The sequence below is a fragment of the Lutra lutra genome, chromosome 8 (assembly GCF_902655055.1).
Source record: "Lutra lutra chromosome 8, mLutLut1.2, whole genome shotgun sequence".
NCBI lineage: Eukaryota > Metazoa > Chordata > Mammalia > Carnivora > Mustelidae > Lutra > Lutra lutra.
The window spans coordinates 86979814-86997234 of NC_062285.1; the positions used below are offsets into that span (position 1 = coordinate 86979814).

At 36.1% G+C, this 17421-nt stretch overlaps 1 protein-coding gene across 6 annotated transcripts in view; it reads right to left on the reverse strand.

Annotated features, from left to right (window-relative positions):
* ATF7IP (activating transcription factor 7 interacting protein) overlaps positions 1-17421 on the reverse strand; it is a 124164-nt gene that overhangs the window by 55409 nt on the left and 51334 nt on the right. For 4 of the 6 annotated variants that reach the window (XM_047743092.1, XM_047743089.1, XM_047743093.1 and 1 more), the window contains exons 2-4: positions 11344-12884; positions 2336-2419; positions 403-548 (exon numbers count right to left, since the gene is read on the reverse strand). In XM_047743092.1, coding sequence (XP_047599048.1) covers positions 403-548; positions 2336-2419; positions 11344-12877 — 1764 coding nt within the window. In that variant the 5' untranslated portion in view covers positions 12878-12884. Of the gene's footprint in view, positions 1-402; positions 549-2335; positions 2420-11343; positions 12885-17289; positions 17315-17421 lie in introns of those variants that run through there. The other 2 variants (XM_047743090.1, XM_047743091.1) reach the window with 2 other exon arrangements.

Sequence of the window (17421 nt, forward strand, 5' to 3'; positions counted from 1 at the left end):
TTACTGGGGCGCCTGGGTGGCTCAGTGGGTTAAAGCCTCTGCCTTCGGCTCAGGCCATGATCCCAGGGTCCTGGGATCGAGCCCCGCTTCGGACTCTCTGCTCAGCAGGGAGCCTGCTTCCCTTCCTCTCTCTCTGCCTGTTTCTCTGCCTGCTCACAAGCAGTCTGTCAAATGACAGTCACAAACAGTCTCTCCGTCTGTCAAATGAATAAATAAAATCTTTTTTAAAAATAAATAAATAAAAATTAAAATTAAATTATTAAGAATAAGCTCAACCACTTTAAGTTCTATGAAAAACCTAAATATGTCAGTAAAATACAGAATAATGTCAAAAACCTAGAAGAATAAAAATGGTCACATATTTATTATTTAATATCGTTTTTAACTTATAATCTGTAACACCTTTTGTAGCTTCTGGTTAATATCTCCTTTGGCGGTAATCTTTACTTGAAATTCTGCTTCATATTCATCTTCCATATATCGACGACGTTTGGACTGTACATTGTCCATGTCCTCTGATTTAGAACGTTTTCTTCTGGAAAATTCACCTGAGGACAAAAAAGCATGATGACTTTTATTACAGATCCTAATGCTTCTTTTCCATTCTCAGCTAAATATTATTCCTAGTTATCACAGTATCATTCTCACTCAGCAATTTTATGAATTGTTTTAGAGACTAGAAAAACGGATAGGTAGCTTTTAAACTCTGAACTTATTTTCAGTAGGCTAAACAAGAACACCCTGAGGGCTAAGCAATGTATAATGTGAACATAAAAGATTCTTCTCTTGAAATCATATTAAGATAGAGAACCACCTAAAATATGAATATGAGATGAGAAGAAATCATCTTCTATTCATTCCCTTTGCTAAATTTTATAGTGCACATGAATCCCCTTACAAAATATAATATTCATTCTCATGTCACAGATATCTATCAGCTGTACATAGCAGCTTTAATAGCTTTAATTATTTCCTCCTCTTCAATACATTTTTTTCCTCAGCATTTAGAAAAAATCTTCATCATTAGCCTTAGGAAAATAACATAAGACTAGTAACTCTTCTTTTTTAAAGATTTATTTATTTGAGGGGCGCCTGGGTGGCTCAGTGGGTTAAGCCGCTGCCTTCGGCTCAGGTCATGATCTCGGGGTCCTGGGATCGAGTCCCACATCGGACTCTCTGCTCAGCAGGAAGCCTGCTTCCCTCTCTCTCTCTCTCTCTGCCTGCCTCTCCGTCTACTTGTGATCTCTCTCTGTCAAATAAATAAATAAAATCTTTAAAAAAAAAAAAAAGATTTATTTATTTGAGAGAGAGAAAAAAAACTCGCAGATTTGCAAGGGCGGGGGGAGAAGGGTGGAAGGAGAGGAAGAGAATCTCATGCCAACTCCCTGCTGAGTGCAGAGCCCCCACACAGGGCTCAATCCCACGACCCTCAGATTATGACCCTCCAATTATGACTGGAACCAAAATCACAAGTCAGACACTTAACTGAGCCACCTAGACACCCAAGGCTAGTTATTTTTAACATGTCCTAATGAATTTCAAATAAATAAAAACAGTAAAATTTGTGTCATTATAAAAGTAAATCTGGTAAAGATATTCAAAGATCTTAACTTAGAAAATTTATATTCCAAATACTGGTAATACAGTCATGAGATCAAATTTTATCTGGTATCTTTTTCAATATATAAAACATAAAAATACTAAAATCTCCTTATGTCCTTATGTGACCTTATGTGACCATAAGTATCCTTCTTTGCTTTTCTCTATACCCATTTATCTATGTGCCTACTTTAAAAATCCAGTTCTATTTCATGACTTCCCTTATAATCATGACTCATCTAGTCATACATGGAAACCAGAATGACAAAGAGAGATACAGAACCTAGGTTTCCCGACTTCTAGTCCAATGATTATCTTATAAACCTAACTACACCCTGTCCCATCAAGTCCCCTTTCCCGTGAAGCCTAGGAACCTTGAGGAGACACATATTTTCATTAACTTGTATCACCTCCGACAAAATTCTTATAGCTCCATGCTCTAAACATAAATCTTAAACAATTTATCTCAAGACATTCAAGTAGTACCTTATTAAATATTAAGCATAAATTTTTCTTATAAAACAATTAAAAGTATAAACAAAATACTGAGGTATATGAAAATAATACTTTCAAAAATCCTTAGGTTAGCTGTCAATAAAATGATTTAACTGTGTTTTACCTAAACTGCAAAATTTTTAAATTACCTCAAGAAAGGAAATATATTCCATAGCCTTAAAAGAAGAAACAATGAATAGCTATTTTTCTAAACTAGTTCAGGTTTTTTGTACATGCTTACTTTTCTCAGAAGGTCTTTCATCTTCATTTATTACTTGTTCTTCTTCCTCAGGTTTGCTATCCTTTCCATTAGTTTCTACTTCTGCTGTAACAAAAACAGAAAAGGAAATCTTACTTCCATCAGTATTTACTGAAGCTCACTGTAATTTACAATTTTGGTATTAACAATCCAGTTAATATGCTTTTATAAAATCAGTCTCAAAATGTGAAATTTTAGGACTAAAAAGGGAACACAGCATGGATTGGTAGAAATGAATGACTAAGTTCATTTTCAAATGTTCCTACAAATTCATAAAAAGCTCTTAAACATGGAAAAAAATAGTATAAATTTTAAAACAAAGAATCTGGGGCGCCTGGGTGGCTCAGTGGGTTGGGCCGCTGCCTTCGGCTCGGGTCATGATCCCAGGTCCTGGGTTCGAGCCCCACATCGGGCTTTCTGCTCAGCAGGGAGCCTGCTTCCTCCTCTCTCTCTGCCTGCCTCTCTGCTTACTTGTGATTTCTCTCTGTCAAATAAATAAATAAAATCTTTAAAAAAAAAATAAAAAAAATAAAACAAAGAATCTTACTTAGTAATTTGCTGTCAACAGTAGATTAATAAAACCTACTCTAAAGCATTTAGATTCCATTACATTCAATTATTAAAACTAAAATACTGGGGCGCCTGGGTGGCTCAGTCAGTGAAGCATCTGCCTTCAACTCAGGTCATGATCCCGGGGTCCTGGGATCCAGTCTGTAATATGGCTCCTTGCTCAGTAGGGAGCTGGCTTCTCCCGCTACCTGCAACTCCCCCTGCTTGTGAGCACTCTCCCGCCCTTTGTCAAATAAATAAATAAAATCTTTAAAAAAAAAAAAAAAAAGGAAAAAAGAAAACCCTAAAATACTGTAGTGGTTGTGACAATTACAAAAATTACCAAGTACTGCCAAATTTAAAACATCTAACATTTTAACCAGATAAAATTATTAAGTTATTTTAATGGTTATGAGAGAGTTCATAAAAAAGAAAAAGATAACAAAAGTTAGGGTGCTTGGGTGGCTCAGTCTTTAAGTGGCTGCCTTCGGATCAAGTCATGATCCCAGGGTCCTGGGATTGAGCCTTGCATCAGGCTCCCTGCTCAGCAGGAAGCCTGCTTCTCCCTCTCCCACTTCTGCTTGTGTTCCCTCTCTCGCTGTGTATCTGTCAAATAAATAAATAAAATCTTTTTTAAAAAATTAATTAAAGATAAATAAATAGACAACAAAAGTTTAACTTAATAGTTAACTGATGCCAGTGCCAACAACTGAGTTAAGTGTATGACACACAGTACTATATATCCTTAGAATAATCCTATACAATAAACACTATTTCTACCATCACTTAGGTGAGGAAAGTCCAATGTTCAAAAAGGTTTCAGTAATTTTCAAAAGGCATATAAAATATAACAAAGAGTGCTAACAAAAATATCTTGCTAAAAATGTAACTACATTGTTACAATAAATAAAACCCCACAGGTACCAGAAAGGATCTTTAGTCAATCTATTACCTCAACTAACTTAATCATGAACTGGGGGAGAAGAACAAACCATTAATATGTCTGGGTTTCTATTTTTCCCCCTTACATCACTGAAACTGGCTCCCCAGGTTTTCAATAAAGCATCTGGTTTCATTATATCCTACAACCAAAATTAAATACATAATCACAAGGAATATAACATTATAAAAAGATTTTGATATGGCATTTCTTCTCCAAACAACAGGGTTTAATCCCAACAGCCCTTGATGGTAGAAGTCAAGGCTAAAATAACTGTAAAGACCTTTTAGGTGAAAACAGGCAGATTATGAGGATCAATGATGAACCTATTAAGGCTCTTAAAAATATTTTCTTCACACTAAGGTAAAACAATAAAGCTATAAAACATGACAACAGTCAAAACAAAACAGCACATAAAGATTACTAAAACTTTTTTTAAGTTAGCTCCACACCAATGTGGGGCTTGAACTCATAAGAACAGTTCACATGCTCTACAGACTGAGCCACCCAGGCATCCCTACTAAAACTATTTTTAAACTTTAAAAGAAAGGCATAATAAAAATAAATAAATGAGTATTAGAAAATTAACTTTCCATTTACTATGCTCATTAGAAATATTTTAAGATCCTATCCCTCAACTCCAGTTTCAATGAAATGAAAATGTTTTGCTCCCTTGTAGATCACAAACTCATTACAAAGCATTTTTTTCTACATATAGGTTTCCAAATCCTCCTGATTTTAATACTGAGGGTGGTGACTCCTGAGTTTCCTAGTCCCCAGAGTCTCCAGAGACAAAGAATAACTGGGTTGCTTGAGATGAAGGTTTATACAGTCTTTATCTGGCAAATTATGTATGATACCACCCAAAGAACAAAATTAGCTATGGCTCCACTCAGGGTAACTACAAGCCAGATCAGCCATAATACAGCAGAGCAACTGGCCTAACAATTTGGTTTGAGCTGTCTCTTAATCATATGTTAGCTCCCTCTCCTCTTATAAATATGTCAAACATAGCTTGAGCTTTCTCCATTTTCTCAAAACCTCCTCCTACCCGATTCCCATTTTCCAGATATGCCTGGAAGATACGGCTAGATTCTAAACACTTTAAAACACTTACTGGAATTTTAAAACAGACAAAGTGGATTAAACTTTATACTTCAGTTTTACTTAATGGAAAGAACTTGGGATAAGAAAAATGGTATTAACAGATTTTACAGAAAGGAACAAGGTCCTATATTTAATTTTTTGTTTATAAAGCCTCTAGAGAACCTGAGAGTGGACCTGCTTAAACCCAGAATAGTAATCAAAGGCCCATGCACACAGACATTTTTATATATAATTTCAAGTAGGTCATGGGATGCCTGAAACTCATCCAAATACTCAGGTTAAGATGGTCTTTTTTGGAATCTGTCCTCATTCATAGTTTCTGTTTTAATTCCTCTAGTCTTGAGTATAGACTTATGGCAAGTTAGCCCATCTTCATATACAGTTCTATATGTGGCATTCCTTCCTTTCAACCAGACTAGACAATAAGTAAGCTCACTAAGAACTGATACCATATCTTGTAACTTTGGTAATCCTAAAAACTTTGGGAAAAGAAATGAGACAAAGGAGATGTTTATCATCTATCTGGTGACTATTATCTTAAATAAGATTTCATAAGATAAAGGTATAAAAAGTGTACTGGAGAGGACAATACATAGTTAGTTTCCCATTTTCATTAGTCCAATGAAATATGGACAAAAATAAGTGTCACCTTAGAGATTGGCAAACATTTTTTGTAAAGCCCCAAAAATAAATATTTTCAGTCTTGTGGGCCATATGGTCTTTGATACAACTACTCTGCCCTTGTAGTGGGAATCAGTGACAAACAATATGTAATAGTAAATAAACAGATGTGGCTCTATTCCAATAAAACTTTATTGACAAAAACAGAGCCTATAGGCTATAGTTTACTAATCCTGTGTTTGAAATTACTGACTCTATGAGAATATTTAAAACAAAACAAAAAATTCCTATAGATTAACTGAAGATAATTTCATCCATTAGCAAAATGAGCGAAGTAGATAAACAGGCAATTTATAGATAAGGAAATACAAGTGGCCAATAAATATAAAAATTCTCAACTTCACAAAGCATATCAGAAAAATGTGGCATTACTTAATAAGACATTTCCAGAAATTTTTTTTGAAGCTTTATTTAATACAATCTTCCAAATAATACCTTCTACAGTGAATTTTTGTGCTCCCTTTTAAGGCAAAACTTAAGGGGGGGAGAGTTATATTTTATCATTTCCAATTCTCTTCCCATTCTCTCTGAAACCCAATCTCCATTAGGTTTTCAATTCCACCACCCATGTCATGGTCACAAATCATCTTCAGGTTATTAAATATTTGTTTCCCATCTTACTTGAACAAACAGCAGCATCTGATACATAAACAAAATTGGGCTGATTACTCCCTCCTTGCAACATCCTCTTTACTTGACACCTTTAGGATAACAAAATCTCCTGATTTTCTTTCTACCAGAAAAGCTGCTCTTTCTTTTCTTTTTAGTTAATATACTTATTTATTGTTTTTATTCTTATTATGGAAGTACAGTTGACATATTAAGAGCTGTTCTTTCTTGATGTTCTTTGCCAGTTTCTTCTTTATCTCCCAACCTCTAAACACTGGAATGTCAAGAGCTCAGTTCTTACACCTCCTCTCGTCTCCATTTATAATCACTGATTATCACTGAGGTGATCCCATCTTATCACTCAACTTCAACTAAGGTTGAAGTATATGCTATCTGCTCCTAAATTTGTCTAGACAGTCCAAACCTCTGTTCTGAAATACACCTATCTAACTTAGGCAGTAACAGTCACCTGAAACTGATGTCCCTCCTATACTTCCCTTTCCAAAACCTGCTTCTTTGATCTTCAACTCTGAAAAGAAAAATCTGCAGTTTCTACCAATGTATAGGAATAAGAGGTTCCACAAAGAAAAACCAAATACAGTAGGAAATAACTGAACATAAATGGATGGAGATAATAAAGAACTTTAGCTGAACAAAATAAACAGTGACAATAAAATATCACTAAATTTTAATCAACTAAACCACAGTAATTCTATCACTATTAACCTAAAGCAAAAACAGACAAAACCCATGAAATTCCACTCCTATGCAATTATCCTCATAAGCACTTACACTCATCATATTTATCTTAGAGAGTAAAAAGGGAAAAACAAATCAACCACAGATACATTTTTCATTTGAAATAAAATTTGGAAGGAAATTATATCAAAATTTAGTGTAAAATCTGGTTTTGTGTAAAACATATTTTTCTCCTCTAAAATATTAAGAAATAACAATGTTTATAAAACAAAAAAAGCAGGTAGAAAAGAGCTCTCCCTCCTATTTCTCCATTAAGAAACAGAATGAGAAGGGCCAATAAGGATTTTAAAAAAGGAGAATGCCAGAGCCAAAAAGCTAGACGGTCTCAAGAGGGAAGGACTATTAAAAAAAGCAGCCAAGTGTGAGCGATAAAGACAAAGTTTTGGATTTAAACCCCTGGTTTTAACAATATGAGCATAAATGTCACTTCACTGAAAACAAAAAGGAGGGGGGACTGCCAAGATGAAAATCAAAATCCAATTAAGTTAAAGAACAAATAGGAGGAGAAAAAACAGTGCTAGCCTATTAAAAGAACTTGAAGAACGACCGTGAAAGAGGAAGGAGATGGAACAGAAGCTAGAGAAAGAGTACATGGCATGGAAAGTGTATGAAAGATCAACTAATACATGGACCTCTTTTACTGGTGTTTAAACTTTTCCAGACAGAAATCTTTATTTTCCAAGCCTTCTTAATAAACAGATTATCATTTTAATCATCTAATGAATATCAGTCATCATCTAGGACTATGCAATACTATGACAGTATCTTCAGGCCCACTCAGTATATCTACAATACTTTCTTAGGCCTTTCTTTTACAATTGTAAAATTAAAATGGCTTTTTTATTTGCTTTCTGATTTCTTTCATTATTTTTTGTTGCTGCTCACAGCTATCATAACTGTTGTATTTAAAACAAATTTGCTAAAGAAGTGCCTGAAATGACAGAGGTTTATGTTTTCCTATTAGTACAGCACATAAATGTTAGTAGCTAGAGGGAAGAAGCGGTCCTCAGCACTTCAGTTTATACTGAGTTCTGAAAACATTAAAAATTAGTCAAAAATATCGGGGTCCTGGGATCGAGCCCCATGTCGGGCTCCCTGCCTGGCAAGAAGTTTGCTTCTCTCTCTTCCTCTGCCTCTCCACCCCTCTTCCAGCTCACTCTCAAATAAATAATCTAAAAAAAATTAGTCAAGAATAAAAAATGATGAAAGTTAATATCTCAGAAGGTACACAATAATAAAAATGACATACACTATAGTCCTCTTTTATCTGCAGCGGCTATGTTCCGAGATTTCCACTGCATGCCTGAAAGCGTGGATAGTAATGTAGTACCCTGTATGTTTTCTCCTATACATATATACCTGTGATAAAGTTAAATTCATAAATTAGGCACAGGAGATGGACAACAAAAACTAATAATAAAATGATTATAACAATATACTATAGTAAAAGTTATATAAATATGGTCTCTCAAAATACCTTAATGTACTATACTCACAGTTCTTATGATGATGTAAAATGTTAAGATGCATATGTGATGAGATGAAGTGAGATGAATGACATATACGTATTGTGATGCAGCATTAGACTATACTGACCTAGAAAGTTAACACTACTGAGAATAAGTTAGAAGGAGAATAATCTGCTTCCAGACCATGGCTGACTGTGGGTAACTAAAACCACAAAAACTGAAACCATGGAAAGTGAAACCACGACAAAAGGGGACTACTGTAACAGATTTCTCTCCCATGTAAAGAGAACAGAGTACAGTGTTAAGACCAATGAAGAAACTATACTTAAATGTATTACATACAAAATTTCCTTGGGGGTTGGGGAAGGGAGGGCAGGAAATAAAAGTTTAGTTATAAGCTAAGGTATTAAATTTATCACTACACTTACTCTGATAATAGCATACAATTAGATAAAATAAAAGCAAATAACTAGGGCTCCTCAGTGGCTCAGTTGGTTAAGCATCTGCCTTCACCTCAAGTCAGGATCCCAGAGTCCCAGGACAGAGCCCCCACATGAGCCCCAGTGTGGGGCTCCCTGCTAGGTGGGGAGTCTGCTTTTCCCTCTCCCTCTGCTCCTCCCCCTACTTGAGCTCGTTATCTGTCTCACTCCTCTCTCAAATAAATAAATAAATAAATAATCATTTAAATAAATAAAAGTAAGTAACCAAAAATAAACACAAGTCTGAATTTTCAAAGTATGCAACATGGGTGGCTTAATAGCATTAAGTGAGAAGGATGGTCCCTATTATCAAAACCATGACATAAAGGTAAAATGTATAAAATCATTAAATAATAATCTGAAATCTCCTATGACTACCAAAAGGTTTTTTAAGGACTTACCCCAATACCATTTTCTCTATAAATACTTATTGAAGGAATGAGTTAAGGTCACCTTAAATATGGTTACCTATTATCTTTCCAAAATTTAACTTCACTATGCCATTCTCCTCCTGCTTGAAATCATTTAGTGGCTCCCAAGTACTATTAGAATGGTTTAGCATTATAACCAAGGTCCTCCCTGATATACTTCTATTATATTATCAATTCATTCACTCCACAAATATTTACTGGACAAGCATTATTTTGATCTGATGATGGTGGCTCAGAACAAGGGTGATGATAGTGGATGAAAAGAGACTGGATTCTAAATCTAATCTGAAGATAGACCCAATAGGATTTCCTGACAGACTGGTGAGATGCGATATAAAGAAAAAAAAAGTAAGAATGGCTCCAAGATTTTTGGCTTGAGCAAGTAGGACGGAACTACAATTAAGAAGGATTATCTTCAGGGCACCTGGGTGGTTCAGTGGGTTAAAGCCTCTAATTTCGGCTCAGGTCATGATCCCAGGGTCCTGGGATCAAGCCCCACATCGGGCTCTCTGCCCTGGAGGGAGCCTGCTTCCTTTCCTCTCTCTCCGCCTGCCTCTCTGCCTACTTGTGATCTCTGTCAAATAAATAAATAAAATCTTTAAAAAAAAAGAAGAAGAAGAAGAGGGATGATCTTCACTAAAACTCTGTTATAGAGATAGTGAAAAGAAAGTGCTCTTCTAAATACATCTTTTTTTTTATAAAGTTACCCTTCTCTTTACTCCCAGAATACCAATTTAACATTATTAGTGTATTCACAGCTTTGTATTCAATGTCCTGCAATTGAATTTTTGTCTGCATCCTGAAGGCAAGTACTAAATTTTATCTTTAAATCCCCAGAACCAAAACAGCCTCGCCTGTCTCTCAATATAGCTTTAATAATGAATAAATGCTCTCTGGAAATGAAATAATCTTTTAATGAGAAAAAAAATCTTTGCCTCCAAAAGTTGGTATAATATATTGGGGGGAAAAACACCCCTGTGTTTCCTAGGCCTGTTTCTTATTTCTTTTGAACAAATTAGAAACCAAATGCTATGTTTCATTCTACAAGGTCATTCCTCTTAGAATTCGAAGGCTAAGGGAATGATGATACAAGAACATAAAGGTATTAATGCCACTCTGAAAAGAGCTGAGAAAGTTTCTAACAGAAATCATGTCTGAGTTTAACCGTGAAAGCAAAATAGGATTTTTCTTATTCTTTCCTTTTTCTCCAGGAATAATAAAAGAGATGGAAAGATAGGCTTTTGAACAAACTATGAAGCTTATATACCTTTTATATAAAGGGTTTGGAATTAATCTAAAAGTAACAGGGATCCAACAAAAGAAAAGAAGACAATCAAAACAGATATAAGTTACAGAGAGATCATTCAGAAAATGCAGGTGAAGAAAATCAAGGCTAAGGAAGCAAATGGATGAAGTCTTTATCAAATAGATTACCAGTCTTCAAGGTTTCTGGACTCTAGCAATGGTGAGGTCATTCTCTAACAAAGAATATTAAAGGAATCATAATTCACTGGGAAAAGTAATTGTAAAATGTGATTTGTTACACTTGAAGCAAATAATTTAAACAGTAGGCTTTCACTATAGTAAGCTATTTGGATGCTAAGTGATAGCAAGAACAATTGTTAGGACCTTGATCAATTATGTACGGACTTGAAACTGTTATCTCATAGTATTACGTTGTTCCATCTTATCTCTTTATTCCTAGACTATAAGCCCCTTAAGGGCAAGGGCCAAATTTTCCAATTATTTTAACTTCCTTCTTATCAAGTCACACAATGTTGCTCACACAATACTGCTAAATTCTGTTAAGAATCTGTGAAGTTCAGAGATCATTCCAGTCACCATTACTCTCAACTTTGTCAGCAACTAAAAAAACATTTAAACTTTTAAGAATGCTTTATCAAAGCTTTATTAAACAGTTTATTAAACCTAATCAAAATCTTTAAAACTTAAGTAATGTGCTAACCTGGACAGCATGTTTCATTTTGTGATATAACTTCAGACTCCTCTTTTTCGCCAGAAAGATCCTCTTCATCAGAGAGGACCAAAAAGGCTTCTTTTGGCAAACTCTCACTGCTTTCTTGTTTAGATGGTGAACCAAAAGAACCTTCCATCTTCTCTTCCAAATCTGGATTTGTCTCATCAATTGGAAGGAGAGAAGTTTTAGGAAAGCAAGTAAGTTCATCTTCAGCTGGTGCAAGCTTTTCTAAAATAGGAATAATTTCATCTGTCTCCATAGAATCTGTATTTTCCAAGGCAATATCATTTTTGTCATCTTTTGTAACATTTTCACTAATGGTTTCTGCAAGGTCTGCAGAATTTTCATCTTCATTCTTTTCACTTTGGTCAATTTCCATACTGCTAGATATAGCCTCCTCTCCAAGAGCAGGTTCTGTAACAGCATCTTCCTTTAACTTCTTTTCATTTTCAGGAGGTAGATCTGAACAAATAACTGTATCATCTGTTTCTAGGGTTTCGTCATCAGCATCGATATTACTATCAGCTTTGTTTTTCTCATCAAATGAAAAAATCTGGTCTAACTTTTCATCATCCCCATTTTTTTCCAGAAAATCATCACCTTTATTACTACTAGGCTCGGTACTGTCAGTATCAGGAACAGCTTCACAAACTGATAAAGAACTTGGTTCAAAGATGGGATCAAAAGCTGATTCTGAAGCCAGTTCATCAGAAGTGGGTTCATCAGAGGCCAGATCACTGGAGGCTGGATCACCAGAGGGTGGATCACCAGAAGATGGATCACCAGAGGCCGGATCATCAGAGGCCAGTGCTCCAGAAGACAGGTCACCAGAAGCTGAATCACCAGAGGCTGGATCACTGGAGATTGGTTCGCCAGAGACTGATTCATCAGGGACCAATTCACCAGAGACCAATTCACCAGGGAATGGTTCACTGGAGACTGTTTCACCAGAGACTATTTCACCAGAGGTGATATCACCAGAGGTAGAATTGCCAGAGGTGGGATCACCAGAGGTGGGATTGCTAGAGGCAGGATCACCAGAGGTTAATACTTCAGAGGCCAGACCATCAGGGGCTGAATCTCCAGAGGCTGGATCTCCCATAGCCAGATCAACAGAGGCTGGCTCCTCAGAAGCTGGTTCAGGAGTCAGTTTACAGACTAGCTCAGGAGCTATACTATTAGGAGACGAAGTTTCATGCTTTAAATCATCATCCTGCTTGTTTTTTATATTAACATTTAAGGTACAAGAGGCTTCTTTCCATTCTGATTTACTTTTTTCAGGGTCAAAACAAAGCTCTTCAATGCCATTCACCTCCTCCTTGTCATTAACATAATCCGTATTTTCCAAAGGTGAGGTTGGGTCCAAATCTCCATTTTCATGGTTGCCATTTACAAGCTTGACATCAGCTTTCAACAGTTCTTCTTTGACCTTGTACACTGCTTCAAGTTGCTGACGATCACTCACTCTCATTGTTTTTCGAGCCTTAAAGACTTTTTTCTGAGGTTCTTCTATACTATCCATTTTGAATCTTTAAAAAGAGAAAGAGAGAGAGTTTAATAATTGAATCAGAAGCCACCTAATCATAGATGAACTGCAAACTGATCTTGTAAGCAAGCAGCCTTTCATGTAATTTTGAAATAATGACATATGGAAAGCATAATCTTTGCTATGTGTTAATTTTCATAATTGTATTTGTGTAATATAAAATTGATGACAGGTACAAACCACAGAAGATCACTTATCAGGAACTGATGGGTGCCCCAATGATAGGTCCGTGATCAAAGCGAAAGTCAAGCAAAGCTTTATTTCGCGCCAAGCATCGAGAATCAAACTGCCTCTTACAGAGAGGGCGACCCCTCCCAGCCTCACAGACTAACTTTTATAGAACAAAGGCCATGTGGTGGCCAATGAGATTATAATACACAGAGAAAGTTGCAGTCATGCTAGGTCACACACAGGTGGCCAATTGAATTACAATTCACCCCACTGTAGCTATTTGAACCAGTCTATCACCTTGGTCAGAACTGGCGCCTAGAAGGCGGGGCCCACACTCCTTGGTAGCTAGGGAGACAGTATGCACCCCACTGATTGGATGTCTCCATGGGCCCAACTCATGACTCATCCCTGCATTCGGGTTCTGTTATTTCCACCTGACCTGACCCGCCCTTGTATTTGGGCTCTCTTATCAGGGACTAGTCTCCATATTTTACTGGTTTCCTGGACTTGCTTTTAAGTAATTTCCCCTGGGGTGGCAGGGGCAGGGTCAGTTTAAGTTTTACTGCGTAAACAACAAAATCACTGTTTAACCTGATGGAATCGCTCTAGCTAAATAGGCCCTTACAGAACTATTAGAAAAAAAGTGACTAGCTCTTTGTTTGGGGGGAGGGGAGCAGCAAGAGTAGGTCTTTAGAGCCACCCTTGGTGCAGGAACTGTGATGTCCCCTCTTCTTCCACTTCTCATTGCAAATAATTAAGGCCATTCATACCATTAAAAAAGGAAAGAGAAAAAGAAGGAACAAGTGAGTAGTTTTAATTCTCAGTAAGCTAATCAATTCAGAATCTGGAGGAGAGGGGGTATAGCTCAGGGGCAGAGCATTTGACTGCAGAATCTGGAGGAGACACATAAGCATATGCAGCAAAATAGCTGATGGATAAAGAAAAATAAAAGTATGAGAGACCAAAAGCAGTAAAGGAATGGAAAAAAGATATACAGATTAAAAAAAAAAAAAGGAAAATTAAGAAATACATAAGGAAAGATTACAATTGCAACCAGGTATATCTAGATTAACAGTACTGCAAACATATTTACAAAAGATTACCATCAAAAAATTGCTAAGACAATTCACATAACAAGAAATAGTTACAAACCATATATTTGCAAATAATTTATCTAAGAGACTTGCATCTAAAAAGTATAAAATACCATTATGACTGAATAATAATAACCCTATTTATAAATGGACAAAGTAACTGGGGCACTTGGGTGGCTCAGTCGGTTAAGCATCTGATTCTTGATTGCAGCTCAGGTCATGATCTCAGGGTTGTGAGATCAAGACCGATGGCAGGCTCCACACTCAGCAATCTGTGCTCAGCAGAGAGTCTACCTGGGATTCTCTCCTTCTCCCCTTCCTTCTGCTTCTCCCCACCTACCCCAGCTCAAGGGAGAACAGACTTGCTCTCCCCCTAAAATAAATAAATCTTTTTTTAAAAAATGGACAAAGTAACTGAATAGACCTTTCTCCAGAAGATATACAAACTGCCAATAAACTAATGCCAATAAGCACTAAAAATGAAAAGATGTTCAACATTACTAGTCATCAGAGAGATGTAAATCAAACTGCAATGAGTTAACACTTCATATACACCAGGATGGCTTTAATCAAAGAAAATAATGAGTATTGGTAAAGTGACAGACAAATCAGAATCCTCACACAATCAATGCTGGTGGGATTATAAAATGGTGCAGCTGCTCTGGCAATCTGGCAGTTGTGCATCACACTAAACATTAATCATTAACTTTCTATCTTTCCTCTTTTGCAATAAACATAAAGCTATACATTTCCCTTTGAAGGTGGCTTTAGCCGCATCTCATATTTTAATGTTATATCTCCACTGTTGCTCTTAAAATATTTTCTAATTTCCATTGTGATTTATTCTTTCATGTGTCAGTTATTTTTAAATTCCTTAAAAGGTATATGTTATGACTATGTGAAGCTCATTAAAAAATACAAGGTTGGTTCTACACTAAAAAAATAATAATAATAAAAGAAAAAAATCAAGCAAAGTAGATTATAAGTGAGTCATGAAGCATTATGACTTTATTTCAGGCCAAATCAAGGTGTCCATCTGACAAAAGTTTATTAGAACCTCAAGCCCCAACACCTCAGAATGTGACCTTATTAGAGTCTTTGCAGAGATAAACAAGATAAAATAATGTCATTAGGGTGGGCCTTAACCCACTATGATTGGTATCTTTATAAAAAGGGGAAATTTTGGGTTTTCTTTTGTTTTGTTTTGTTTTGAGTAAAGCAACAGACATTTATTAAGTGAAGATACAGAAAAAAACCTCTCAAGAGTGAGAGGGATCAAAGTTGCCCAAAAAGTGGAAAATTTGGATACAGATATGTGCACAGAGAGAACCATGAAAGAACTGGAGTTTGACTGTCACAAGTCGTGCCTAGGAGACAGGACTAGAAGAGGCCCTTTCTTAGTTCCTGCATGGCCCTGGATCACCTCGATTTCAGACTTCTAGCATCTGGAACTACAAGACAGTAAATTCCCAGCTTAAATACATACATACATAAAATTCAAGCAATGAATTCAATATTCACTACATAAACAGAATAGAAGGTCAAAATAAATGAGATTATTAACAGATACTGAACATTCATTTAACAAAATTTAACACTGACTCATAATTAAAACTCTCAGAAAACTAAGAAGAAAACAAACGTAATAAAAGTTATTTACAAAGAAAACTATAGATATCATACTTAATGGTGAAATAAGATCAGAACCAAGAAAAGGATGTTCCCTAATACCATTTCTATGTTAACATCTAGCCAGTGCAGTAAGGCAAGCAAAAGATGCAAGGACTTCGTTCTGGAGAAAACCGTATCACAACAGTCTATAATGGAAAAAAAACCAGAAGTCTTTTATGCACTAAGATACACAGGAAGAAGAATATTGCTTTCACACTGGATATTCACCCATTATCACCATTACCTGTAGGAATGATGGTTGTATACACTTGCTTTGGCTGGAGAGGGGGCCAGGAAGCAGGCTCTGACATCCGGGAACTTAATCTGAGGCTCATAGTTAGACCTCATTGTTATAAATTGACTTGATGCTTACAACTAAGCCATGCTGTTTTCCTGAACATACAATCACCTCAACATTCAAATTAAACAAGGTAACTGTGCAACCCATGAAATATCATACCTCTTTCTGTCTCTAAATAAGTGATGGCTGCTTTTTTTTTTAATAAATCTCAGCTTTATCCTCAATGTAGTCTGTCCTCTCTACAGATAAGATTTATTAAGATAACCAAGCATAGAATTGCCCCCACTTTCTGATAGCACCCAATCCAGAGTAAGGCTCTATTTCCTCAAACCCTCCCCTTACAAATAACCCAATCTCTACTATACTAAACCCAAATCCTATGTTATAATCTTTTCTAATATCCTTACTGACTTACTGACTGATGTGCCTCAGTTTCCCCATGGTGAGCATTCTCCCTTGCTGCAAAAATAATAAACCCAACGTGTTGAATTACAGGTCTGATTCTGGTGTTCCATTGTTCTTTTTGGCTGAAAGGCATAAAACAATGCCTAGTCTATTTTGCTAGAGGCCAATAAAGCTTAAAACCTACCACTTTGTTATAGCACTTCTAGACTGTGGTACATTCTACATTCATTTGCTCACTTTAAGCCAATTACTTACAATATATTTCTTAGTCTTCCTAGCCTTTTAATTATGGAACTCAGAAAAACTATTCAGAAAAACTATCTTTCAATTTAACAGAAACTTCAACGCAGAATTATCATAGGCATTATTTTAACAGTTATTCATTATAGCCTACCATTTAACCTTCAAGTTTTTTTCCACCCATATCCATTTCAAACTCATACTAACAGAAAATTTTTCTGCAAAGAAGATGCAATGCAAATTTTATAGTCACACTTTCTTGCTGACTACAAAGACAGAAAATAATTAAATTTATAACATAAGGAGTATGATTACCTTTTAAATATTTTTAAATACTGAACTGCAATTCTTTTGGACCCTGACCTCATGATGTCCCCATTTCTCAGCTGCTATATGGGAGCTGTCAGTTATTGAGGACTGCATTAAAAGGAAGCATTCCTCTAAAAAAAAGTAAATTTTCATAATTTTCAGTAACCCCTTTAAGAACATATATCCTGCTGGGATACCTGGGTGGCTCAGTCATAAAGATTCTGCCTTTGGCTCAGGTCATGATTCCAGGGTTCTGGGATCAAGTCCAGCACTGAGCTCCTTGCCCAGCAGGAAGCCTACTTCTCCCTCTGCCTCCTTCTCCCTGTTTG